This window comes from Chaetomium tenue (assembly GCF_020726465.1).
Source record: "Chaetomium tenue strain MPI-SDFR-AT-0079 chromosome Unknown F5144scaffold_7, whole genome shotgun sequence".
Taxonomy (NCBI): Eukaryota; Fungi; Ascomycota; class Sordariomycetes; order Sordariales; family Chaetomiaceae; genus Chaetomium; species Chaetomium tenue.
In genome coordinates, this window is record NW_027117335.1 from 614627 (window position 1) to 639570 (window position 24944).

At 55.6% G+C, this 24944-nt stretch overlaps 7 protein-coding genes across 7 annotated transcripts; 1 reads left to right on the forward strand and 6 right to left on the reverse strand.

The window, feature by feature from the left end:
- Positions 1-41: 41 nt before the first annotated feature.
- F5144DRAFT_383222 (S-adenosyl-L-methionine-dependent methyltransferase) lies at positions 42-2480 on the reverse strand. Its single transcript, XM_066784631.1, has 4 exons — positions 1355-2480; positions 1069-1098; positions 630-834; positions 42-552 (listed from the first exon to the last, which is right to left on the reverse strand). The coding sequence occupies exons 1-4, from the start codon at positions 1995-1997 to the stop codon at positions 96-98; spliced, it is 1335 nt and encodes a 444-aa protein (XP_066638671.1). The 5' UTR covers positions 1998-2480; the 3' UTR covers positions 42-95.
- A 1694-nt stretch (positions 2481-4174) lies between these two features.
- On the reverse strand, positions 4175-6468 carry F5144DRAFT_519890 (FAD dependent oxidoreductase). Its single transcript, XM_066786691.1, has 3 exons — positions 6019-6468; positions 5582-5838; positions 4175-5461 (listed from the first exon to the last, which is right to left on the reverse strand). Exons 1-3 carry the CDS (start codon positions 6269-6271, stop codon positions 4523-4525), a joined length of 1449 nt encoding a protein of 482 aa, XP_066638672.1. The 5' UTR covers positions 6272-6468; the 3' UTR covers positions 4175-4522.
- A 49-nt stretch (positions 6469-6517) lies between these two features.
- Positions 6518-7406, reverse strand: F5144DRAFT_633390 (uncharacterized protein). Its single transcript, XM_066792541.1, has one exon. It carries the CDS (start codon positions 7192-7194, stop codon positions 6889-6891), a length of 306 nt encoding a protein of 101 aa, XP_066638673.1. The 5' UTR covers positions 7195-7406; the 3' UTR covers positions 6518-6888.
- A 288-nt stretch (positions 7407-7694) lies between these two features.
- F5144DRAFT_596177 (uncharacterized protein) lies at positions 7695-8580 on the reverse strand (the record flags this gene model as incomplete). Its single annotated transcript, XM_066790770.1, has 3 exons — positions 7695-7716; positions 7754-8431; positions 8510-8580. The coding sequence occupies 3 exons, from the start codon at positions 8578-8580 to the stop codon at positions 7695-7697; spliced, it is 771 nt and encodes a 256-aa protein (XP_066638674.1).
- A 9762-nt stretch (positions 8581-18342) lies between these two features.
- On the forward strand, positions 18343-20134 carry F5144DRAFT_596178 (uncharacterized protein; the record flags this gene model as incomplete). The annotated part of the gene is made up of 8 exons (XM_066790771.1): positions 18343-18509; positions 18631-18721; positions 18775-18842; positions 18943-18977; positions 19021-19083; positions 19458-19592; positions 19643-19818; positions 19970-20134. 8 exons carry the CDS (start codon positions 18343-18345, stop codon positions 20132-20134), a joined length of 900 nt encoding a protein of 299 aa, XP_066638675.1.
- A 218-nt stretch (positions 20135-20352) lies between these two features.
- Positions 20353-21595, reverse strand: F5144DRAFT_383308 (uncharacterized protein). The gene has a single exon (XM_066784633.1). It carries the CDS (start codon positions 21377-21379, stop codon positions 20567-20569), a length of 813 nt encoding a protein of 270 aa, XP_066638676.1. The 5' UTR covers positions 21380-21595; the 3' UTR covers positions 20353-20566.
- Positions 21595-22987, reverse strand: F5144DRAFT_383321 (uncharacterized protein). Its single transcript, XM_066784634.1, has one exon. It carries the CDS (start codon positions 22627-22629, stop codon positions 21811-21813), a length of 819 nt encoding a protein of 272 aa, XP_066638677.1. The 5' UTR covers positions 22630-22987; the 3' UTR covers positions 21595-21810.
- Between the last annotated feature and the right edge of the window lie 1957 nt (positions 22988-24944).

The following is a 24944-nucleotide window of genomic DNA, read 5'->3' on the forward strand; positions in this document are numbered from 1 at the left end:
CGCCATGTCGTTGGAAGGCTTGGTTTGACCCGAGCAGAGTGCATGGTTCCCCTCCCCAGCCCCATACCGCCCATGAATATCACTCACAACCACGCTCAATCCACCGGCTTCCTCCCCCTCACCACATTCAGCGTAAAATACGAATGCACGCCCTGCTCCATCAACGCCCTCCTCACCTCCACCAAAAAGATCTCAATCTGCACCGGCGTCCACCCCAACGCCGTCAACGGCCGCCGACTCAACCCCCGCAACCCATCCATCAGCGTCGTCCTCAAAAACAACCCACAAAACCGCATCCGCTTGTCGCGCGGCCACACCCCCACGGGGCACTTGTGCGTCGTCTTGCGCACGTCGGCGAAGCCCGCGGCGCGCATCCGCTCCGGGAGTGTTAGGATCGCGTGCGCTTGGGATCCCATCACCGCCATGCCGGCGGCGAGGTAGTGGATGTAGTCGCGCAGGGCGTAGGGGGTGTCGGGGGTGAGCGTGTCGTCGTCGGCGACGGGGTCCGTGGCGAGTTCTTGTGCTTCGAAATAGCCGCCGGGTTTGAGGTGTCTGGGGGAAGGGGGGGTGATGGGTTAGTATGGTGGGCTGGGTGGCGATGTTGGGATGGGAGGGGGAGGGAGGCGTACTTTAATACTCGCTGCAAGAGTAGCTCGACGTCTTGGACCGAGTGCAGGGTGTGGCGGATGTGGATGAAGTCGTACTTGTTTTCGGGGTCGAGCCATTCTTCCTCAAAGTCGTCGACGAAGAAGTGAACGTTTTCAGGGACGTAGTTGGGTTGGATGGGCGAAAGGTCGATGCCGGTGATGGTAGAGTTGGGGTATTTGTCGCCGACTGGGTGTGTTAGTTTACTTGGTCTGGATGATTTTTATTGCCCGCCAGCAATGTTTGACAAGACCGCCTCCGCAGACTCGACTCCTCGAGTTTCACCCGGTCTCCGCACTAGTAAAGCGAGACACAGGCGCGTCAAGCCGTGGATAAGCACAGCATGTGAGACAGGTGATGTGCGACAGGCGCACCGACAGTTGTGCTCAGATGCTCAGGGAAAGGAAAATTCAAGCCACTTACGCTCCATGGCCCAGATTCCGGTTCCCGTGCCTGTTGTGTCAAGTCAGTCTTTGTCTCTTGGGTGGAATGCCATAAACCAGAACCCGGATTTGAGACTTTTCCCAACCCCAGCATCAACCTCCTTCGCCTTCCCGATCCCACAGCCATTACTTCCAATCAGCCACTCCCTCCATCCATCCCCCATCCACCCATTCCTCCTCTTGCCAAACCAGCTGCGTCCTCTCCCCCTCGATGCTTCAACGCCAAAGAAAAAAAGAAAAACCAAACCAAAAAGAACGCAACATACCCAAATCCAGCACCTCCCCCCCCTCCTCCAGCACCTTCTCCACCGGCGCATAAAAATACGCGCCCCGACACAGCATCAGCGTCATGGTATGCTTCATATCATCCCTGTTCTGCTCGGTCTCGTCGTTGGGGAAGGCGTAGCGGCCGGCGCGGTAGGCGTGGTAGCGCAGGCCCCCTTCGTAGACGTGGTCGCGCACCGAGCTGGTCATGGAGGCTGGGTAGCGCGACATGTCGCGGTCGAAGGCGAAGGCCGTGGTGAGGTCCATGTTTTGCAGGTCTGACTGTTGCGGGTCGTTGTCGTCGTCGGGTTCGTCGGGGTTGGTGCCGGTTAGGGGGTTGAGATCGTCGTCTTCTTCTTGTTGTTGTTGGTCGTGGTGCTCGCCGCCGGGGGTGGTGGAGGAGGTGGATGCAAAGGGGGGGAGGGAGTCTTTGGTGTCGGTGGCCTTGCCGGTTGCTCTGCTGAGGCTCCCGGTGAGTCTCAGCATCGACTCCCGCATGGCTTCGGCCGTAGCGTAAAGCTCCTCTTCCGGGGTCCCGTGCATGTCGACGGCGATGTGGGTTGAGCTGGAAGAGGGGCGCGGAGACGAGATAGTCTCGGGGGATGGGTTGGGGTAGTTGTCGTCCGGCTCCATGGTGGTGGACATTGTATGGGCGGCCTGGTGTGGGTCTAAGCTGGAAGGGGGTGGTGTGAAGGGGCTGTGTGGCCGTAGGGACGGCAAGAAGGACGAATCGAAGAGTCGAGACCACTCTTGGCCCGGCTGCTGTCGGGTCGCGGGTGACTGGCTCTCGCTAGTTACGTGGAGTATGTGTGTGGTACAAGTTTGCCCCAGACAGAGAGGGGGAAGCGAGACGGGAGGTCGATGGTTAGTTGTCAAAGGGCAAAGGGCTGAGCTGAACGACCCTGGGTCCCGAGAGTCTGGTAACGTGTGGCCCGGGAAAGAGGTCAGGAATTGTCATTGGAAGCGAGGGAGGGGAGGGGCGGCCTGGTTATTGGCGAACGGCTCCCACGCTTGGCCCACTGGTTTGGTTCCGTTCCGGCGGCTTTGACAGTCCGAGAGCGAAACAACATCGGGCCTTGCAGCACGGGAAGGGGAGGGGAAAGCGGGTGCTGGGATCACTGGTGGACCCTCCCCGTTCCGTTGGCAGGTCAAGCAGGGTATGTTCTTGCGTGCGCAATAACTAATCTGTACTGTAGTATGCAACTGTATGTATGTAACTACAAACTGACGGGGGCATTGCTTTGCCAAGTTGCCAATGCCCGGGCAGCCGGGGAAGCAGGGAGGGTGATAGCGCTGTGTGTGCTGTGCAGCGGTGCAGCTGTGCTATGCGCATCACTCTCCCATTATGGACCCAAAGACGCAATCATCGTGGTGCGTCATGGGCCCCCCCTCACATGTGAGAGGGTGAGTGAGCAGCAAGCGACAGACTGCCGGGAGAAGCAAAACCGTCCCGCCAGCTCGGACACGGTTCGTCGCCATGGTCGGCATGCACCCTGGTTGGCCACAGATGGCGGTGAAGAAAAAAGCTCGCGTCCCAACAGTCTGGTTGCATGCCTTGGCGAGGAGGTACCGCCGGAATGGACTGGGACGGGCTGGGATGAATTGTGGGAGAATTGGGATGGGTGGGTCATCTGTCGTCTGTTCGCCATGTTACCGTGACTCGGGGGTGGTTTGGCAATTTTGTTCCAAATGTTCTTTTCCGAAGCTTCCAAATTCAGGTGGATTATGAATCAACAAATGCCGAGGTGATAGCCGCAAAAATGCCTGTCAGTTCGCGGCTTGCCCGAAACAAACATGAGCAGTTGCATTGAACAGCAAGGCAAGCAAGCAAATGGCAGGTCGCAGGCAGCCCGGAGCAGTTCCCCCCATTTCCGCCTGGGGTGGTGTCAGAGAAAGTCTGGGTCTGACGCGCATCCAAACGAAATGCCCCAGCATCCAAGGAACCCCAGCCAAGTGGGACGGAAGGAAAGAGCAGGACCTGATCGGAGTCTCGCATGTGGCGCCCATGGATGGGATGCCGAAATTGAGATGGCAGGGAAACCGCGTCCCAGTTGGCTGGGCCCAGGTGGGGCAACAGCTCGACTCCACGGTCTCCACTCAACCCCGACGCACTTTCCAGTCCGGTTCTCGGTCACCGTTGAAGAAGCCAATCGCAGAGGGCAACGCCAGCCAAAATCTGCTCTCTCCACCTGCTCCTGCTGGCTTCCACACGCCCCGTGCTTGAACCACCCACGGTCCACGGAGAGAACGGAGGTTCGGAGGTAAGATGAAATGAAATTATCTGACCTATCTCGTATTGTTGGCCGAGGATTCGGATTCTGGAAAATTGGTCAAAATTGGTTAAAATCAGAGATCAGTTATCGAGCGAGGATCGAGCTGGCCAAAGAAGTGGGAAGAACCATTGGTCATTCGAGCCGTTGATGCAACTCTCTCAGACACTTCACAGACGCGCTCCCCAGTTAGAGCCATGCTGGCACCTTGTTGAACACTGCACACTGCACACAGCGGCACAGAGGGCCGAAAATCATCGGCTAGCGCGACAACTTTGTCAGCGAATGGCGAATGGTCAGAAGTGAATGTCAAAGATGACGCTAACGAGCTCTCCTGTTCAAATCCCAGGCGGCTCTTTCCGTGCGGGTGGGCAGGTCAGCAAAATTCTGCACCTAGGAACGCCAGCGTTGCATCCGCGGCCGACGGCATCCATTCAGGTCATGGAAAGTCACACCGTGGCCCGGATTCAGCACGGCAGAGCCCTCAACCCGCCGAAGCCGACCTCCCCACCGGTCCAATGGAAGCTGGCGGACCAGTGACCGTAACCCGACGTCCACTCAGACTGTTTCCCGTCCGCTTGGATGTTGCGGTCGTTGCAATGGTTACAATGGATGCAATGGATAATATTGAACAGCCGTCTGGGCTGCACTTGACCTATGAAATCTGCGCGGCCCCCGTTTGATTTTCCCGGGACAGCGGATCGGGAAGATCGCTCCCTCAAGAGCAGGAAGAATCTCATCGTCAATCCAAGTGCGGTGTGGGATGTCACAATCGAGAAAAAAGACGGGCGTACTTTTCGTACCTCGTACAAGTACGTAGAAAACAACTAAAAGAACTAAATGTGATGATCGTTTTTTTACGACGATCAGTTCCCCGAAACTCTTCGTTAGTTACCTTAGCTACTTCTCCTCAGCCTTCGGAATCGCGTCCAAGCGTCCCCGAAACCTCTGGGTCATCCTCTGTTCGGTAATTCGAAAGATGTCAGGGAACCACTCTCTTAGCTCCTCACCATCCCGGCCCTCCATCATCTCCACCAGGGCTCTGGCGCACTCCCAGCACAAGGCCATGCCGTGCCCCTGAAACCCGCAACTGGCCCACAACCCGCTCTCACCAGGCACTTCCCCAACAAACGGGAGTCCATCCGGGCTGAATCCCATGATGCCAGTCCACTCGCTCCTCGTCCGTCCCTCTGGGTGATCCTCCCCCCAGTCGGGTCCGAAATACCGCCCCGTTGTGTCTCTCAGGTAGTCGGTGATTTCCTCGTTCACCGCGCCATCGTCCGTCGTCCCATACTCCATCAACCCTTCCTCTTGCGCCTTGGCCAGGCCGCCTCCCATGATGATATCCCCAGGAAACCTCGATCCCTCCGGTTGCGAAACCATGTACTCGTAGCCCCTCTCATAGATAAAACTATACGTCCTGTCCAAACACCCGCCCGCCGGCATTCCCCGGCCGGGCCTATGCGCCGTGACCTGTCCGCGCAGCGGGACGACTGCCCCCTGGAACCGCGGCCACACGCCGGCCGTGTACCCATTCGTGGCGAGTACCACCCGCCCGGCCCTGACCACTCCCCGCTCCGTGTTCACGTCCCATTTCCCCTCTCCGTCAGTAGCAGAGGAAGACACGGCAACAAGCCCCGTCACCGGCGTGCCCGTCTGCAGATTCAACCCCCTATCAACGCACGCCCTCAGAACCCCGATCCCAAACTTGTACGCCGACAGCGACCCGGCAAAGTATCCCACGCCGCCCTGCACGCGCTCCTCCCGCCCCTCAAACACACCATCGTGCACGGGAAACTGAGCCAGGACCTCCTCGCGCGAGTACAGCGTATACCGCCCCTCCCCGCCATCCTCCCCATCACCCCCCTCCCCTTTGTCCCCGTCCTCCTCTTCTCCCCCACCACCAACACCCCCCAAACCCAGCCCCTCCCCCTCCCTCTCTCCCTTACCCCCCCCCACAACCGGCGTCGTCTTCAAAAACGCCGCCCGCAACCCCCTCACCCCCTCCCGCGCAGCCGCCCACTCCCCCGCATCATACACCACATCCAGCGTGTCACACGGACGCAGGTCGCAGTCGATGGCATGGTCGCGCGCAAAGGCGTGTGTGGCGCGGATGTTGCGCAGCTCGAGGCTCGCGATCTGCTTCGCGGTGGCGAGGCCGTGGGTGCTGGCGTGGTGCGGGAAGGTGCGGTAGGAGGCGGCTTTGGTGTGGCCGCCTGGTTTGGGGGCGTTAGTGACTGGTGGGAAGTTTGGGGGGTGGGTGGAGGGGTTCGGTGTGGTTAGGGGAGAGAGGGGAGAGGGGGGGAGGTGAGGAGTGTTGGATGGTGTTGTGTGGGTAGGTGAAAAATGTAGAGGAGAATATGAGTTGGGTGTTGGAGTGAGTGCCATGCACATACCGTTCCGCCCTGTAGCGCCGGAACAAGCCTGTCGCGCCTCGAGCATGAGGATGCTACTGGGGTTCGGGCCCTGCAACAGCCCCCATGCTACCGCAGCCCCGGTGATGCCGCTGCCGATGATGACCGTGTCGGCGAATTTCGGGAGATCGGGTGTGCTGCGATGGTCGGCGAGATCGTCGGGCGGGTCTTGCCAGTAGCTGACGGTCGGGTTGGTGCTCGGGAGGGAGACGGGTATTTTGGCGCGTTCATCCATTGTGAGATCAGTTACTGCGGTAGCCGACGAGGTTGATATCTGATCAATAAAGGGTAGATTTGCAAACGGTAATCCAGAAGAGCTCGTCTTTGGTGTTGAGGGTTTGTTGAGTGTTGGGAGCGGGGAACGGCGCCCAATGGGCAGCGGTTGGTGGAACGGGGAGGGCGTGGGGGTATTGTCTGTACACTGCCGCTTACACATTGTGTGTTACTTGGAATCGAAAGATGGAATCATTCACAATTACACCTTGGTAGTCAAGTCGGCGCTTGTAGGCTTGTAGCAGTGTAGTATTCACCGGTATCATATCCCATCCATCAATCAAGTGCTTGAAGATTTGTATCCTCGCCATGCCCATTGAATCTATCCGAATGATCCATGCAATCCGATCCAGGGAAGAAATCAGCCCATTCCAAATGACCCCGAAAACGCCAGTACTTCAGGAATAACTCATGTATGTCCTGGTCCAACCGTTCTTCTCCGCCCACCCCAGACTACCCTCAGATCTCTGCCCAGTGCCCACCCCACCATCTCCATCAGCTTCGCCTTCTCGGGGGCGTTATTCTTCGGGTTCCGATCCAACTATGTTGTTGTGTGACGGAGAGAATGGGGGCCTTGGGCTACTCCAGCGGGAATTCCACGATGGTAGCATCATCGTCGTCGGGGAGGTCGTCAGGAAAGACGGTCTCAGTACTGCCAGCGTCGGATTTGATGTCGTGGTCACGTTTGCTGGTCTTCTTGTCGGCGCTCTTATCGGACTTGTCTTGACCGAGCGCCTTGCTTGCGGCTTTGGTCAGAAGAGCCAGGTTATCGTAATTCTTCTTTGGGACAGGGAGGCGCTTCTGCTGGCTGGCAATCTCTGCGAGAACGTCCAGTCGGTTGGGCTCGTCCTGAGCCCCGGGGCGGTCGGGGTTTACGTTGGCCATGGTAGCAGATCTGGCTCTCGCAAAACGAAGGGATTGATGTTGGTCAAGATTTGGTCAAGAGAGATAGGTGTGGGTGCAGTGTTTGTCTTGGGCTGCCGTGACGGTTCAGTGCTGCTGGAGCGGGATGAATGAAAACATGGGCAACGGGGCCTCCGGATTATTTGTGTTGCTATTTTGTCAGACCTGCGTTTTACATTTGCACTGTATCTCGTAAACTACTGCCCCACGTCACGCTTGAGCATCAGCCGACAGCGCTGTTCTCCCATAATTCTGTGTCAACTATCTGGTTTACGTGGGCCCTTGATATTCGACCCGTGTTCGAGACCTCCGCACGTATGTACACGATTAGGAAATAGGGTTCAAGATGTAGATGAAATCCATACATGTAGATATAGCACACGTTTGACACTTAGATGTTCTAGCACACAACAGCAACTAACCGAGAAACACCAGAACATCCTCACACCCCCCATTCAAGCTGCACCAGTCGAGATCAATATCTAGATGTTTATTTGGATATCACTCCCGTGCAGTATTCCTACACAAGACTGACGAGCACAATCTACTTAAAAGGCCGTTCCGTCTCTCTCTCGTCCTTTCCTCTGGGCAGCTTGCACCACACCTCCACTCGTCCCCTAGTCTCCGCCCGCACCAAATCTCCTCAGGAAACACCAGGTTGTCCCTCTTCCACGTCTCCACATCCGAGATCACTCTGCTAGACTCCCGCATGTCGCCAATCATTTCGCTCACACCCTCCACCATATCCTGATTGCCAACATCCTCCACATCGCCAGCATCCTCCTCGGAATCCATGAGTACCCCGCGAAACACCCCACAATGCATCACGATCTCCTGGAAAATCCAGCCCACCCCCAACAGACCCATCCGATAGACCGCCGCGGCCCGCATCAGGCGCGCCTCCTCGGATCTCGCCCTCACTCGCGCGGGTGCGAACTCGACGGCGGCGGGCCGGTCCAGGTTCAGCGTCGCCAGGAAACGGCGCTGCTGCTGGCGGAGGCGGGCGTGGGTGGGTTCGGTGGCGGTGAGGAGGTGGGCGCGGGTGGTGAGGTCGTTGAGGTGCTCGGCCGCGGTTCTGAGGAGGGTGGAAAGCCTGGGGGGTTTGGTTGGGGGGGTTGTTGGGGAGGTGGGACCGGTGGTGGTGGTGGTGGTGGTGGTGTCGGTGAGGGAGGGGGTGGAGGGCGTGGAGAAGAGGGGACAGGGTGAGGGGGGGGGGAGGCTGGAGCATTCGTATCCTTCGATGGCTTCTCCGTTGGCTTCTCCGTTGGCGGACTCTTGTAGAGGCGTGTCGTCCCACACGATAGGTGCAAGGATGGGTTTGCTGTGGATCATTGTGCTCGTGATTTCGGTCATACTCGGGGTGGCCATGGTGTTGGTGAAAGTAGCAGATGGATCTGGTAGATGTAACTGCAGGGTCGACTGGTTTTGAGGATTGTTTGGTCGTTGAGGGAGTGTGCCAGTCTGTTGCCAAGGCAGTGTTATATATATAACCGCTGGCTCCTATTCAGTAAGCATGTGGTTACTTAGGTAGACAACGCTGTTGTCTATGGACAGCCTCGTTAAGGAAGACCTATAATCCCTACCCCTGTTCCGGAATTACGCTCTTTATATCACACTAAGCAAAAGGACATCCTTACCCGGCAAAGGCCAGGGGCACCCTATATACTGCGATACACCCCCCAGCGCTTGGGGACGCTTTACTTACAAGTTACAAGGGCTGCCTAATGCATATCACTGTTTTCCCGCTTAATACTTGCATAATTCAGGGACAGCGCGCCTGAATCCACACCAGCGTTCGCAACGCTAGGGCGGCGATGGTCCAACAATGCCGGTAAATGCCTAAGAGTACGGTCGGAATGTAGTTCGAACTATAGAGCTTTGCAAAGTGTCTGTTAAGTACACGCAGAATTGCGGGGGGAGATGCTTGACCGCTGCGGGAACCGGGCTCATACTATTACACTGAGCAAAAGGACATCCTTGCCCGGCAAAGGCCAGGGGCACCCTATATACTGCGACACTTTGTCCCTATCTCACAGTCGAAATCAATATCTAGATGTTTATTTGGATATCACTCCTATACAGTATTCCTACACAAGATTGACAAGAACAATCTACTTAAGCCGTTCCGCCTCCCTGTCTTCCTTCCTCAGCTTGCACTATATTGCCCCTCCTCCACCACGACTCTATATCCGAGATCCTCTTCTCCACCTTCTGCAGGTCGTCAATCATTAGATTCGCGCCCACCGCTGGTCGAGCTGGGCGACGGCGAGGAGGTCGGTGCGGGTGGTGAGGTTGTTGAAAAGGTTGACCGCGGTTGTGAGGAGGGTGGAGAGGCTGGGGGGTTTGGTTGGGGGGCTTGTTGGACCGGTTGGAGTGGGTGCGGTGGTGTTGGGGAGCGAGGGGGTGGAGGAGGTGGAGACGGAGGAGTAGGGTGGGGGGGGAGGGAGGCTAGAGGATTCGTTTCCTTTAATAGCTTCTCCGTTGTTGAACGCTTGTAGAGGCGTGTCGTTCTGCATGATGGGCGCAATGATGGGTGTTCTGTGGATTATTGTGGTCGTGATGTTGAATATTGTGGTTGTGGTGTTGGTGAAGGTAGCGGATGGGTTTGGTGGACGTAACGGGGGGTCGACTGGTTGTGAGGATTGTTCGGTTGTCGAGAGAGTGTGCCAGCTAGTACCTAAGGTATGTTTCTAAGGCAGTGTTATATATATAACCGCGGGCTCCTATTTAGTAAACAATGTGATTAGTTAGACAACGCTGTTGTCTATAGACAGTCTCGTCAAGGACCTATAATCCCCATCCCTGTTTCGGAATTACACTCTTTGTCCCTGTCTCACAGTCGAAATCAATATCTAAATGTTTATTTGGATATCACCCGTCTTGGCTACCGCAAGTATGGCGTACGCCGGTGGGATGTGGTCGCTGGACCTGAATCGAGAGGTGGTCCGCTAGTAAACGTCACATCAGCTCCCGTAGTGGAAGCACAACGTTGCCGTCGGCCGATAACCTAACCAAAGTACCCGTTGCTTCAAACTGAGCGGTTGTTAAGTTGCAAGGGGCCTTGATGGACTCGTGCCCTGGTATTATCGCGCTTGACAAGATTCGCCAGGCTCAGCAAGGGGGAAGCGAAGGAGGTGGCTACCACCCGTAGCGACAGAGCATAACTTCATCGGGCTGATCGAAGGGAAGGCTCCATGGTAAACTCCAGTCTCAACCTCAAAAGGGTAGAAAGATGGCGGGCGTTGGTCTCGAGGATGAAGATTGTTTGCGAAGTAAGAAAGTCTATTCGCGAGAAAAACAAGGTAAAAATAAAGAGGAATCAAGGAGGAAAATGATGGAGAGATAAAAGCAGAAGAAAACCAAAGGGGAGACAAGAAAGAAAAGAATTGAAAAGAGAGAGAAAGAAAGGGGGACGAGATGTGAATACGTGGGTAGACAGGTACTTGGTCAGTGGGGAGGGGATTGAGGCTACTGTGGAATCTGGAAGAAAGACTAGGGTTCAACCCCTCAAATATCTCATAACCCGTCGCTCTTGATGACAAGATGGGCATATCACACGAATACTGTCCTGGCATACAAATTCCGTTATTTTACTTGTTCCCTTCTTTCGTGGCCCTATACCCCGATCTCCACCCCTCCACCCCACAAGTCAAGTGTGTTATAAACCGTCACCCCCTCTCCACCGTTGGTGTATCATCGTTCAAATTTGAAGTAGAGAACACCGAGTTAGTTCGAAGGGTGAGAGCCTGCCTGGTGAACGAAACGTAGATACTGTTCGCTCTGGAATCAAAGAATCGGCAAAACACAAGTTCAAGTCAATTTGCTCCTCAGCTAGCAACCTCGAGTGCTTGGAAGATGAGTCCATCAACCAAGCGGGGGGCAGGGCTCCCAGTAGAGTGGCCATGGCCACTTGTCGAGAGTCTCTTGTGCGCCATTGTGTGAGGGTTGACCAAACCACGCCCTCGCTGACTACACGCGAGTGCTGTATCATCATAGGAGCCGGTACCTCGTTGGTGAAAAAAAAGGTCATCTCTATCCATGCCTGTTCCAGGTTGACCAAGCCCAAGGCAGTAGCCCCCCAGTAAGTCCTGGCTTTATCTCCGGCGACCCAATGACCCGGAAAGCCTCCAATCCCTGTCAGGCCTCTCGGCCATCTAGGAACCGCGGTATGTACAACGCAAGGGCTGACCTCGTGCCACTTGCAGGAGTCGTACAAGGACTGATTCATCATTGGAATTTGGGGGCCAGGCCCGCAGAAATAAGGAAAAGAAGGAAAGAAGGGGGGGAGCAAAGATAAGCAAAAAGGAGTAAACAAAAAAAAAAAAGCATACACAGCTAGGTCCAGATCACGCTCCTTCCCCAACTGTGCTGACTGGGACTAAAAGAAAAAAAAGGGGGGAGGGGAGGGGAGGGGGGAGGGAAGGAAGGAAGTGAATGGAATGGCAGATTGGGTTGTTCCTCAGAATGTCTGCAGCCTCCGATGCCCGGGGTGAGCGAGATCGAGAGGCTGAGAAGTTCTCGTCATTGGCACCACTGGGCACCTCGGAGAATGTGTAGGCCTTGGCGATGGAGCTACCCAGGCTCCTCGCTTCTTGTGGCTGTACCGTTGTGTTCATCACTGGAGCTCTGCCATGAGAAAAGGAAATTTCCCTGCTCAAGAGGCTGGGAAGGCTTTGCAAGCTGGGAGTCGCGATGGTAAGGAAGGGGGAGTGTCTCGCAATTCAACCGATGGGTGTCGAACGCGAGATTGACAATCGATGATTTGTTGTGGCAAGCCCAGTTGAAAGACTTTTGGATTGGGTGACGGGCGGGAAACAGGAGAATGCCGGGCTTCCTGTCCGTGAGACGCAGTGCAAATCGCGATCCCATGTGTGCGCGGTCTGACTCGGCAGACCCGGTCGGTCGGATTGACCGGGGCACCCCCGCCAATATTGAGGATGTTGGACCCGCGTTGCGGGGATTCGGGGCAAAACCTTATATCGACGATGACCTTGTCAATCGACGACATCTCTTGAATAATATGAGGTCGGCATGGGTTGGGCAACGGCTTGGTGATAGCACTGGGTGACCCTTTGCGCGAGATTTAAAAAAGGTTCCTGTGAATGTGAACATCATTAGCTGCTGGCTTCACACATGAAATGCAAAAGGAAGTATTGTGGGATAGCTTCAGGAATTGCGACTTACTTGTGGTAAATGTGATTGATTCGCAGCACAAAACACAGTCATGCGACCCTGAAAAGAAGGACAGCTTGGTCAGTAAAGCATTATTGTTAATGTGAAAGAGAGATTTCAGAATGCAAGGGAAGAAAATCAGAAAGAGGTATGGTGTGATCATTTGCCCTAGGGCTCACTTCAAGCCGATGGATGGTAATGTAGTTCATCATGTTGTGTGAAGAGGGGAGTGAAAAGTAATGGAGGACTTACCGAAGAGGATGATGTGCCTGTATTGGTTGCGGTCACAGTCTTGTCGCGTCGCGTCAAAGGTGCTGGTCCTGGTTGCTGCCAGGTGAACAATGGGGAGAAAGGGTTGCTCTAGTATGAAAACAGCGATGAATTAAAAGGGAAAAAAGGGAAAATTGGTGAAGATGTGTGTTGACGATAAGAAAATGCAAAGATAGAGAAAGAAGAAAAGAAGATGGAGGAGAAGATGGAGGAGAAGATGGAGGAGAAAGAAGATGGAGGAGGAAAAAGTCAGCATCGACTTATGGAAAACGTTCGCCAACTAAATAAAGAGTGAAAGAAGCGAGTATTGTAAAGGAAGAGGAACTGAGAAACAATAGGAGCAACAAGAATAAATAACTTTTGGGAAGTAGTGGATGTGGGAGAGGTCAAGAAGATGGAGGAAGAAGAACAGGAATAAATAGACGTGGGAAGGTGTAAAAAATTGGAGGAAGAAGCCTGCTGGGGCTGCAGGCAATTTGAACAAGAAGACTGGAGGAGCCAGGTGGGAAGAGGAAGAGTGGGAGAGCAAGAGTGGGAAGAAGAGGTGGGAATTTTATACCTGGTTGTGCCCGCCGCCTTGCCGGGGAAACTCTGGAAAGGCTTGAAGGATTAGGGCAAGGGCTTGAGAAGTGTATAGACTCGAAGATGGGAAAGAATGGGGAGCGCCACAAAGTTAAAAAAAAGCTGGCAAGATGTGGTTGCCTGGGGCCACATACCTGGCAAGTCCGAAGATGCCTTGCCAGTGTGACAACTGATGGGTGCTCCTGGCTTGGTTGTGGCCAAGAACGACTGAAACCGTAATGAGCACTGGAGCAGAAAACGGCGGCTTAATAGTAGGGGCCAAGAAGGGAAGAGACGGGGAAAGACGAAGGATAGTTTAGAGTAACAGCCGCATGCTACGCAGAGGCGTGTAAGTAACATTCTGCTGTCTGCTGTCCATGTGTAATTGTAATTAAACTGGAACGCATTCGCCACTTACGGACATAGTGCCGCCACGATTCGAGTGTTCAACCACTAATACTTTGAGACCCAGCATTGCTTTTCAAATGAAGGCCGGTTAGAAGCATCAAGCTTCACATTGCCCCGGGAACAACAAATGGTGGGGAGAACAACAGTGTTGTCTCTTTGATACGAATATTCTGGTCGTTATCCTGGACACCAAAGGCCTACCTCAGGTGCCTCGGCAGGTAATGGGTAAGGCATGGCGGTCAATATCGCGGTCCAGGGTAACACTCTTGTCGCAGAAATTAGTCAACTAATTAACTAACTAATTATCCAGTCGTGTCAAAAAAATTGCAAGCCAACACCGAAAGCACGAAAGAAGCAACAAAACGCCTGAAACTACCATCATTCGATCGAGGTTGGAAAGCTCTAACCGCCGACGGTAGTTTCCCCGTTGCGGGATCTGTCGCGCCTCGTCGCGATGGCTCGCAAAGGAAAGAGCAAGACCGCGCCCGGGACAGCGAAAAATGCTGCACGGGGGGAGCCTGCCCCACCTACCGAAGGAGCTCAACCAATCACAACGAAGGACAGCGACGAAGAGATGGAAGATGACATTTACAATGGCCCCAACCCTCTACACGAGGAATCAGACGAGGTACTTGCAGGGACAATAGTTCACTTGGCCAAGGAACCAAACGAGGCGGTCTCCCAAGTAGTGGCGGACGAGATCATGACACGGCTGCGGAGGCTGCGTAGACTGGAAAGCGGAAAGGCACCAGAGACGGGAAGCGAGGGAATCGACGTTACGAGGATTCAAGAAAGCATCGTGGACGCCGTGGTGGACGGTGTCGGACAAGGGACAGGGAGGGCCATGGAGGAAGTGAGAAAACAGATGCAGGAAGTCCGGAAGGAGATGCAGGAGGTCCAGAAGGAGTTGCAAGAGGCCCGCAGGGAACTGCAGGATCAGAGAAAGAAGCAAGCTGCTGCACCAGAAACAACGGTAGCCCGGTCGTGGGCTGCAGTGGTGGCTGGGGAAGGGGAGCTCCCGAAGAAGATCATACCGGGGCGGCTCAACAAGGAAATACTGGTGAGGGGATCTATAGAGCCGTCGCTGACCCGGAGGTCTCCACAAGAGATCGTCCAGGCGGTCAACGGGGTTTCCGAGAGGAAGGGAGCAGTGGCAGCACGCAAGCTCCCTAGCGGGGATGTTATCGTCACTTTTCAAGATGCGGAAGCGAAAGAATGGCGCGCGAAGAACGGAGGATGGATCAGAACGGCGTTTGGAGAGGTGGCGAAAGAGGCAAAGCGGACATTTGCGGTTTTGGTGAAAGGGATGTTGAAGAGAGACTTGAGGGACGTCACAGAAGCGGCATTCGGCAAGCAGCTGGGGCTGCAGTCGGTGGAACGAGTCAAGTTCCGAATTCCAACGATCGAGGGAGTCACGAGAGCGACGGCACTGGTTACTATGACCAGTCAGGAAGAATCGAAAAGGGCCTGCGAGGAGGGAGTGGTTTGGCGGGCCCAGATGCTCAACTGCGAGCCGTACTGGTCTGCGCTGCAGGCTACCCAGTGCTATAGGTGCTGGAAATGGGGTCACACCCAACGGTTCTGCAAGAAGTCTGCGCTGTGCCCGCGCTGCGGCACAGCGGCCCATGGGGGAGGCGGGAGGGCGGGGGAAGCCCAATGCCCAACCCACGGCAACGAGATTCCATACTTTTGTCCGTGCTGCTCAGGGAAGCACCCGGCCTGGGTACGGTGGTGCCCGGAAGCAGTGAAGGCCCGGGGTGCGGCGAGGGAGGCATACCATTTCCGGCCTCGAACCTTTGAGCTTGCTTTGCAGCAACAAACACAACAGCAGCAAGAGAGACTACTACCGAGGATGCGGAGCGTCACATTCCGGGGTGCGTCCACCCTAGAGGAGGCCGACGATGGCTTCCAAGAAGCTGGAAAAAGGAAGAGACCACGGGGCCGACCCCCCGGCTTTCTCATAGCCCAGGAGGAGGCTGCAAGGAGTTCGAGGCAAGGAAAGCTGACCTTTGCGAGGAAGGTCGATACGGATCTGACCGGAGACCGAGGAGACGGTGTTGGAGGCCTAGGGGTTACGACTCCAGAGGCCGCGGATACCTTGGAGGCGGACGGTCAGGATGTCGGAATGCAGGGAGCTGGGTAGGCTCCCTTCAACCGTAGCACGACGAATTCTGAAGAGACGGGCCAAGGTAACATCGGTACAGGTTTTTAATCCGACTGGGAAACCAGGACGGTTTTCCTGTACAACTAGCTAGATAGTTGGACCGGCGAGCCCAAGGGCATAGCGGTGTAGGAATAATAATTATCCAGTCTCGAGCAGCAGATGCCACCGCTATTCTCTACTATGCCTTCAATTTGACTGGCTGAAGCGCGATCGATTTATTACGCGAGTAACGACGAAGTCAACAACGTAAAGGACGCGAATTCTCACAACCATCGACCGAGGGAGAAACATCCAGCCGGGGCCACGGCATACTTGGAAGAGATTATCGGACTCTTCGCTCTTCAACTCACTTTGGGCAAGGAAAGCACGACAGACACATTCAAGAGTCCATACTGCAAGTCACCGGGAGCCGCACCGCAATCGAATCAATACAAGGAGGGGAGGGACTGGCTGGGTTTTATATCAAAAAGCTACAAAAGTACAACGTTCGTACATGGAACACAAATAACGAGCGGAGAGAAGGGGGGGTTCCTTTGAGACAGGGACAAAGAGCGTAATTCCGGAACAGGGATGGGGATCGTAGGTCTTCCTTGACGAGATTGTCCCGGGACAACAGCACTGTCTAACTAACCACATTGTTTACTGAATAGGAGGCCGCGACTATATAACACTGCCTTAACAACATAGGTCCAAACCCATCCGCTACTTTCATCAACACCACAACCACAATAATCCACAGCAAACACATCATTGCGCCCATCATGCGGAACGACACGCCTCTACAAGCGTCCACCAACGGAGAAGCCATCAAAGGAAACGAATCCTCCAGCCTCCCTCCCCCCCAGCCTCCTTCTTCCCCACTCCCTCCACCCCCACTCCCACCGCCCCAACAACCCCCTCAACCAAAGCCCCCATCATCCCCAGCCTCCTCAGAACCGCCGAAGCCCTCCTCGCCGACCTCGCCCACCGCATCGACCTCCTCGCCGTTGCCCAACAGGAGGAGACGCGCCTGACGCGGTACGGGAGGAGGCTTTATTTGAAGGGGTGGGTGAAGAAGAATCGGTGGAAGCTGAGGAAGCTAAAATCGTTTTTGCAGTGGGTGGTGAAGCATTGTGCGGCGAATGGGGTAAGGACGAGGGAGGCGGAGATTGGGGAGGATGGGGACGGCGCTTTCAATCAAAATCGTGTGCAGCTTGCGAAGGATATGATTGACTACCTGCAGAAATTTGTTGCCGTTCTGCAAAAGTTTGAGAAGAGGGTCTCGGATATGGAGTCGTGGTGGAGGAGGGACACCATAGTACAAGTGTAGAAAGGAGGACAGGGAGGTAGAGCGGCTTTTTAAGTACCTTACCTAGATTGTTCTTGTATCTTGCGTAGGAATACTGCATGGGGATCGTGGGAAAACGTACGCAAGTCCGGGTCGGACGCGCGCATTTCACATCATATCCTCCGGTGCCTCACTCGAGAGGCATAGTCGAGAAAGACTTTGTCGGGTAGGCAGGCTTTTATCATATTCTGCTCTCTTTCGTTGTATTTCGTCGCGCTGTCTTGTGTGTTGTTTTTCTTTCCTTGTCTCTTTACCAAATAGAAGATCCTTCGAGGGCTTGGCCCTATTTCTCAGATTTACTCTTGCCCCCCAAAACTTCTGCTCGGGGATTCATCACCAAGTATTGTATCTCAACGAGATAACCGGGATATCCAAGGTATTTCTTGACAACCCATGAATGGGGTGAACACAAAGGGTAGCGGTAAACCAGGACTACTGTGAGTCCCTACCGGTGAGATATCGGGGATACCGGTCATGTGCAACGGCACCGGGAGAAGCTAGATCTAGCTCGGCATGTGTAACATGGAAACTGCCCAAGTGACGAATGGAGTCGATGACGTCGACAGCTATTTCGAGACTCGACGATTGTTGTCCAGGATGACCAAGGAATCTTCGTAGGTCGGGCTCCATGCCATAACGACCGCCTCAGGTGCCTACCCACCTCGGACTTTCTCTCACACCTACTTACCCTACCAACCAACCATTCCCAGTCTAACAACCACCAAAAGCCGTTAACCTAAGGCCTCACCAGCACCAAGGCCGGGCCACCACAACCCCCAAACCCACGTCACACCACCCCTGCAACAACCATGCGGCTCTTCCTCACAAGACCTTCTTCCAAGGACAAACGCATGCACCAGCGCCCTCCCCCAGCGACCTCCCCGCACGACCTTCAAGAACCCCACAAGGCCCGACAAGGCCCAACAAGGCTCTCCAAGCACGCACATGCCACGAGGCAACAACCCCAGGCCAAACCGACCAGGCTACCGACAGCCCCCACCATCTTACGCGCATATCACGTCGCACAAAGCCAATGGACAAACCCCATAGCTCCGAAACAGGGCTTGCAAAGTGCACCAAGCCGAGGAAAGCTGCCTGTCACGGGTTCGACCGAGTCGCGTCGGGGTATGTCGGTCGCCGTCTGTGGTCCGCCCGTCTGTGGGGGATGTCGCCTCAATCAGGGAGGCAGTAGAGGACGCGCACTTTGTCTGAGGCGATAGGAGTTAGGATGTTGGGGCAATGGGACAAGGTAGGAGGCCTCACGACATTTGAGGAGAAAGGACAGTTGAGCACAAGACCGGAGGCAACCAAGGTCAAGAATGCCATTATGACTGGGACAATATCCAAGATGAGTCATCGCAACGAACGGACAAATGGACATGCGCGGCTAATATCGTCAACCCCAACCGGCGAAGGTCAACAATTCCGTCTCGGGCGTATCACACCAAAACCCCCTTTCCCCTGAGAGCTGACGTGAACATCGCCACAGATGAACATCGCCACACACAAACAAGAGGCAGCAACCGTCTGACGCATCGTTCCCCGGCTCCAGCCCTGTGGTAACGCCAATCCCCAACCTTGCACAAAAGGTCCAGGGATGGCCTTGTGTCCCATTAAGTTTAATTCGACCTCCCGACAATGGCATACGTCCTCATCCGAGTCCCGTGACAAGTTGCCTCTGCAGCTTGTGAAACAAGGCCGGCCTATCACCGGAAAGCGAGCACAAAGGTCCAGCACAGATCTTCGAGAAAAGGACAAAACCAAGCCCACAGTGCCTCGACACGGTGCTGAACCAGCCCTCAGTGACCTCCAAGCCCGACCAGACAAGAGTCAAGCCGAACAAGTCCAACCTTTCTCAAGGGCGTGAGGATATCACGTCGGGAGAGGGGGAGGAGGGCTGGTTCAGGCACAGCCCATGCTGTGCAGACCCCGGGGGGAAACAAGCCACCCGGCACACCCACTGGATGGAGTGAGTGACCAAGCGGTCCGTTAAGATGACTGACTTTCACCAAAAGTGAGGCCACTAGCCCATGACTGGATGACGTCTCTTCCCAGGCATGACATCGAACAGTCCCAAAGTTCCCAAATCAGGCGAGGGTGAGAGAGAACCCCGATGATAGGTCGGACTACCACCCACAGCGAGAGTGCCGTCGAGCGGGAGTGGTTGACCTTGGGGACAGCCAGCTCAAGCAACGGCAGAGAGGACCTCTCGGCACCACACCGACACTTGCCGCAGTGCAGATCAGTACTCAAAAGGTACGCACCGAAGGAAAAAAAAAAAAAAAGTGGAAGAGAAAAAGGTCAGCCAGGCGCTAACACTGGAACACTTTCTGCAGGAACGAGCGGGCTCCGTCATCGTTGGGTCGCAAGGCATCGGGCCAGACAACCAAAGGCAGGTCAAGGTCAGGTCGGATGGATGGACGCCCTTTTTCCATCCCCCCCTCCTGCCCCTCCTGCTCTCTGAACGGCTGTTGCCTGGTTACCCCCATGCCCCATCGCCATCATCACCACACCCACCGCCAGCCCAGACAGCAAGCCAGCTCGGCTCAACCCCGGGATATCCCTCCTTCCTTCTCTGACAAGAGTGGACGTAAGGAGAAGCGGCAACGTAACCGGCACCGGCGCAGCCAGCCCCAGCCCGGACTTCCGGGAGGACAGCAAGGCGTCAACAGCCCACGGCAGAGTGGCGAAGGTTCGGGGGGGTGTGGGCGATGGCATCGTGCCAGTGTCAATGCCAATGCCAGTGTGCCAGTCGCAGCCGTGTTCCAACCCACCCCCGACGACGGGCGGCCGGAAAGGGAAGCACACGGCGAATGGCAGGCGCGGGATAAGGTGAACAACACAACACACACAAGCACGCACGCATCACGCACACCGCCGAGAGGCCCAGACTCAAGAGATGGGCGGCACCAGATAGCCAGGGTGCCAAAGGGAATCGGCGGTCGAGAAGACGAGGCGGTGTCGTGCGGGATATCGGCCCTGGGTCGCAGGACGCACGGGAGGCGTGTGAGTCACGATAGGTAGGGCTGGCGGTCGGTCGGGTCGACCGGGGGTGGGGGTGCCGTGAGGCTGGGACGGACGGACTGCCGGGATGGTTGCAAAAGCTTGATGGATGAGTGTTGTTCAGTGGTCGACGTTTCGAGTTGTCGTCATGGTGAATAACCATCATGAGCTGCCTCCGTGATGGCGCAAACCTGCGGCGACTTCAATCAAGACCAGAACCGAGGCATCTGCAAACTGAGACCCCGTGACCACACTGGCGGCAAGAACTGAGACGGTGAGTCAACGGTAGCCATGGCAATGAGGTGAGAAAGAGAAAGCCCCGGCCCCAGCCACAGGGCAGGTAAACCTATTGCGGCCTAACGCGCGCTTCAGAGTCCCCGAGCTCCGAGCCCCGATCATCTCTCCGAGGACACACCACATGCATTAGATTTGACAGATCGGGGGTGTCGCTAAAACTGGTAAAAAATAAGGGAGGATGAATGGAACCGAGTGACGCAGCTTTCTTTGGAGCCGACGAATAATTCCCTGAGTTTACCAAATGCTTTCCGTCCAAGGGGTGCCGTCGTTTGTTTCGAGAAGGTTGGGCAACAAAAACCCAAAATTGCGCCTAATCCAAGATCGAGGTTGGAAGAAAGATGGTGGACCGTGCATCGGGAAGCACAGCCCCAACGGTCCGTGTGGCTCACCACAAGGTAAATCGGTTGCTTGAAAAGGTCAGACGAACTGGTTGTCGAATCAGGGATGCTGCCGGTTCGGCATGTGGAGTTTATCCTGGGTGGCGCGTGGGAAAGAGAGCGACAGGGGACCGAAGCAGTGACGTCGCTCGAGCCACCATGTGGCTCGCCCCGAAGATTATGGGAACCAAACGCTCGGGATCGGGGCTTGTCCGAGTTGAGCCTGATCAATGAGGCTTGCATGCAGGCCATCTCCAGCTGGCTGCTAAATTCCCCGAACCCTCGCCAAGGGGCCCACTTGGGGGAGGTCATGGCTGCCCCTGGTTCGTCGTTCGTCTCGACCAGAGGAGTCAGCTCTTGGCAGCTTGCCACTCTGAGTCTTTGCTTCTTGCTTGTGCATTGGGCCCTTCTGCGCTGCGATGCACTCTCCTGCGTGACACCGAGCGGCCTCGTTGATGCGCTAGTGCGCGCATGGAAAAAAGGGGGAACCGGAAAGGCGTAATGCAAAGTGCGACCCATGGCGTGTAAGTGGTTGACGGCTTGAGGCAATTGAGATTCGAGAACCCCAAATCCCGCTTTCTTTTCCATGCTCAGCTGCACTGCATCATCCACCAGAGTTTACAGCGGGCTTGGCGGCCCCCTCGCTCCATTGGGCGCAACATCCTGTAGGAAAAGTTGCCCACCCGGAAGCTCGCTGTACACTCCTTGTTCCCTGGCATGTGCTTTCGGAAGAGGGCCAAATGTCGCCTCCATCCCTCACCGCTGACGAATCCTTTGCCGTCTCGTTTGTCGTCCCGTTTGCGACTTGTTTTCATTGGTTCCGACTTGGGGTTGAGGGCGCCAACTGGGCTTTTTGCGCGCTGGTATTGGGCGGTGATGCCGGACCATCTGACTGGGAGTGCGCATCTCAGCGGGGAGAGTTGAGCGCACCCACTCCTTTTGACTGGTCCGGTAGGCCTTCAGGGCAACCATTCCACACGGTGAGACCGTTTGTCGTACCTCAACGGCCTCCTCCATCTTCACGAGCGGCGGCCTCGGCCAACTTGAGAAGAGGAGGCGTTGTTCACGTGTTTTGCCGGAACGGTTGTCGCGGCTTGTTTTGTTTTGGCTGCCCCTCTTTCCGGTACGAGGGGCGGCCTGTCGAGCCGGCCGTTGAGTCGTATCTCTCGGTCTTGAAGGGGCCCTCGCGAAACGTTGGATATGGCCGCACCCGCCCAGCATTTTCGCATCTCCCCCCGGTTTCCGGTGAGGTCACCTTTCCTGCCTCTTCCCTCATCTTCTGCAGCCGCCCTCGGCCGTGGCTGGTATTGGACAGAGATATCGTCAATTTCGCATTTTGTCGAAAATTTTGTGCGCAATGCAGCGACGTCAGAGGCCCTGTCCAGGGTCGGGACTTGCCCGACGTATGGGATGCTGCCGCGCACCTCCTCCCACCCCCCTCCCGGCATGAACATCTGCACCAACCTATGCACCTCTGGGGTCCTCTCAAGGCTGAGGAGAGTGTCGGTGAAGGCCAAACAGGGAGAGAGGTCGGTTGATTTTGTCCCATATCCGCTAGGAAGTTGCCTATTTTTGACGTCCATGAGGGGAGTTGCAGGGGAGCATGGCTTCACCTTGGAGCATGTGGATCCCGGGCGAGGAGGAGGAAGGCGGTATTGGTGCGTCCCCCGCCAGACAACCGTCCGGCTACTCCAATCGGGGGCCGAGAACGCTGCATCCAGAGCCTGCCGGCCTCCACCCATTGGCCATCCAGTGGTCAGGATCAAAACAGCCTGCTCATATTGGACATCAACGCAGCAGACGACCGGCCCAGGCGAGCCATTAGGGCACCAAAGCATGCGCCATACATGACACTCGCCCGTTTTGTGACTCACGGTTGACAGAGCCAGATGGGGACCGTCCTCAACATTTCTTCTGCCTCCCTGAACGAAATGAGAATCGCATTGGCAACAAGAAAATCTTTCGTGACGGTGAGCCGAAAGGGGAAAATTGATCAAAGCGGAAAGGTGGCCGGGGGTGAAGCAGAGCCTAAAAAGCTATCGGGACGGCCAGCGACTCGGTAGGGGTGGGTGTTCTAGAAAAAATTAAACCACACCCCAGGCTCGACCAAGGGAGTGAGAGCTGCCAAGCCAGCCAAGGTCCGAGTTGAGAGGTGAGAAAAGGTGTGTGCCCCACTAGGAGAGCCCGGGGGACTAGCCCGTGTGTGATTGTATCCTGCCTCCTGCATGACGGTCGATGCCTCTTTCAGCAAAACTCGTTTGATGGATTGACCCGCGGCAGTGGGCGTAATGTGGTCTTCGCTCACCACGGGCCGACTCGGTTGACGGTGTCGCAATACTGTATGGAGAAGCCCACACCGACGGTCGGTTCAGCCGAACACACGGTGAGAGGCCGGGAGAGCTAGATATCATGAGCCCAGCCATCGCGAAGGCGCAAGCGAAGGGAACTCCATCCGGGAAGTCTGGCAAGGGCCGTGACAGAACGAGACGGAAGGTCTCGTTAGCAATGAGGTTGAGTGAGGGAAAGATGCACAGCACTTGTAAATAAACGGAAAATGTGGCGAAAAGTCGTGTGTGGAGGTCGGTATGTTGTTCTGCGATGGTTGGGAAGGCGCGTTGCGCCTGCAAGATTTCGGTCGACGATCGAGGAAGGACCCGATTCGAAAGGGGCGAGCTGGTGGGAAAAATCACCAAACACAGCCTCTTTTAAAGCCGGGGATTCAGAAGGCTCAAGTGAGTCTTGGTCGAAGATTGTTGACTACCTGGCGAGCAAAAAGGTGGAACTGCGTCAATTACACAAGTGTGCTCCTCATAAATGCCTCTTGGTTCAAGTGTCAACCGTATCGGGAAGCGGGACGAGAGTGACGAAATGGTTGAGATGTCTTCTGTTGTCATTGGCTCAGGAGGTGGCATGCGAGTGCTGCTGTAACCCCCGCCTGGACGGCCTGCAAGCTCGTGCATCCGGGACACGCGAGCGCGAACCGCTTCGCATATTGAGGTGAACGGAGGATCCGCAACGACGCTGCAGCTGAGATCAGAGCCAGCGGCCAACAGGACGGATATCGCAGTGGATGCGCAAAGCGCTTGGCAACCCCGGATTCTACTATGCCAGAAAAAATTAATGGGAGAGTCTAGAACTGTGGCCTCCCACGGCCGCATGACGGCTTCTTGGAGAATATCTATGGCAACTCCATGCGTGGACGGCAGTCGCAGTCCACCACCCCGCACACCGATCGCCGGTTTGGTGAGGGGCCCCTTCTCCTCTTGGAAAACGGCTCGAGGAGAAGCAAAAGATTTCAGGTTTTGAAATTCTGCACAGGAGGAGGTCCGCGCTTGAAAACATTGCAGGGGAGATGTTGGGACGGCGCAGACGTCAGCTCGCTGTCGCCTTCGCTCAGCTTCAATCCGCAATCCCGCCTCCGCTAACTATCCGGGTGATCCGTGAACCACACCACCACACCACCCCCTGCAAGGTTTTTACGACGCTATCAATCCCATCTTTACCATCAGGCCAGTCTCAATGGCGGAACTCTCGAGTCTTTAGTTAAATCTCGAGCTGGCGGCGAGTTTCTCCTCCGCCCTATCCATTCGGCTATTGCCTTTTTGAACACCAATCGGCGGGATAGTCCAATGACCGTGGTCATACCTGGGTGATAAGGGAGGTGGCCGTCGCATTGAAGTCAAGTCACCCATGCCACCCGAGGACAGATTACGATGCAGAGCTTCAGTTGACTCGGACCACAACTTCTTTCTACGGAAACTAACTACTGTGTATAACTAGTTGCCATTGCACAGCTGCGAGCAAGCCACTTCCCGAGACTTCCGTGAAGCTGGCCGAGGCGGCTCGGCGACTTTGGGAAAACAAGTCGCTCCCCGTCGCTCGACTCATCGGCCCTCTCCTTCAACACGACGGAGTCATTGCCAGGTCGGACTGCGGTGTTTGGCTCTTGCCGCGGGTCGTCAACAGCCTGCTCACCGGCCCTCGCTTTGATCGCCGCCAAGTTCCAAGCCCCGGTCGCTTGCCCATGAACGATGAGAAAAATTTTCACGGGCCGTTGGTTTTTGAAGAGATCCCCTGCCCGAAAGCTGGAACTTCCCAGTCCTAACCTGAACCAAATTTCGCTTAGCCCGTCAGAGGCTTTTTGTCCACCGCA

Bases quoted from the DNA above. Each gene is read 5' to 3' on its own strand.
- F5144DRAFT_519890 (XM_066786691.1), bottom strand. From the start codon at position 6,271: ATGGATGAACGCGCCAAAATACCCGTCTCCCTCCCGAGCACCAACCCG. The intron at 5,839-6,018 runs GTATGTGCATGG...CCCCCAAACCAG, and splicing joins CGGCGCTACAGGGCGGAACG to GCGGCCACACCAAAGCCGCC. The intron at 5,462-5,581 runs GTGGGGGGGGGT...GATGGCGGGGAG, and splicing joins TTTTGAAGACGACGCCGGTT to GGGCGGTATACGCTGTACTC.
- F5144DRAFT_383308 (XM_066784633.1), bottom strand. From the start codon at position 21,379: ATGGAAAAGAAAGCGGGATTTGGGGTTCTCGAATCTCAATTGCCTCAA.
- F5144DRAFT_383321 (XM_066784634.1), bottom strand. From the start codon at position 22,629: ATGCTTTGGTGCCCTAATGGCTCGCCTGGGCCGGTCGTCTGCTGCGTT.
- F5144DRAFT_633390 (XM_066792541.1), bottom strand. From the start codon at position 7,194: ATGGCCAACGTAAACCCCGACCGCCCCGGGGCTCAGGACGAGCCCAAC.
- F5144DRAFT_383222 (XM_066784631.1), bottom strand. From the start codon at position 1,997: ATGTCCACCACCATGGAGCCGGACGACAACTACCCCAACCCATCCCCC. The intron at 1,099-1,354 runs GTATGTTGCGTT...TTGACACAACAG, and splicing joins GGGGGAGGTGCTGGATTTGG to GCACGGGAACCGGAATCTGG. The intron at 553-629 runs GTACGCCTCCCT...CCCTTCCCCCAG, and splicing joins CTCTTGCAGCGAGTATTAAA to ACACCTCAAACCCGGCGGCT.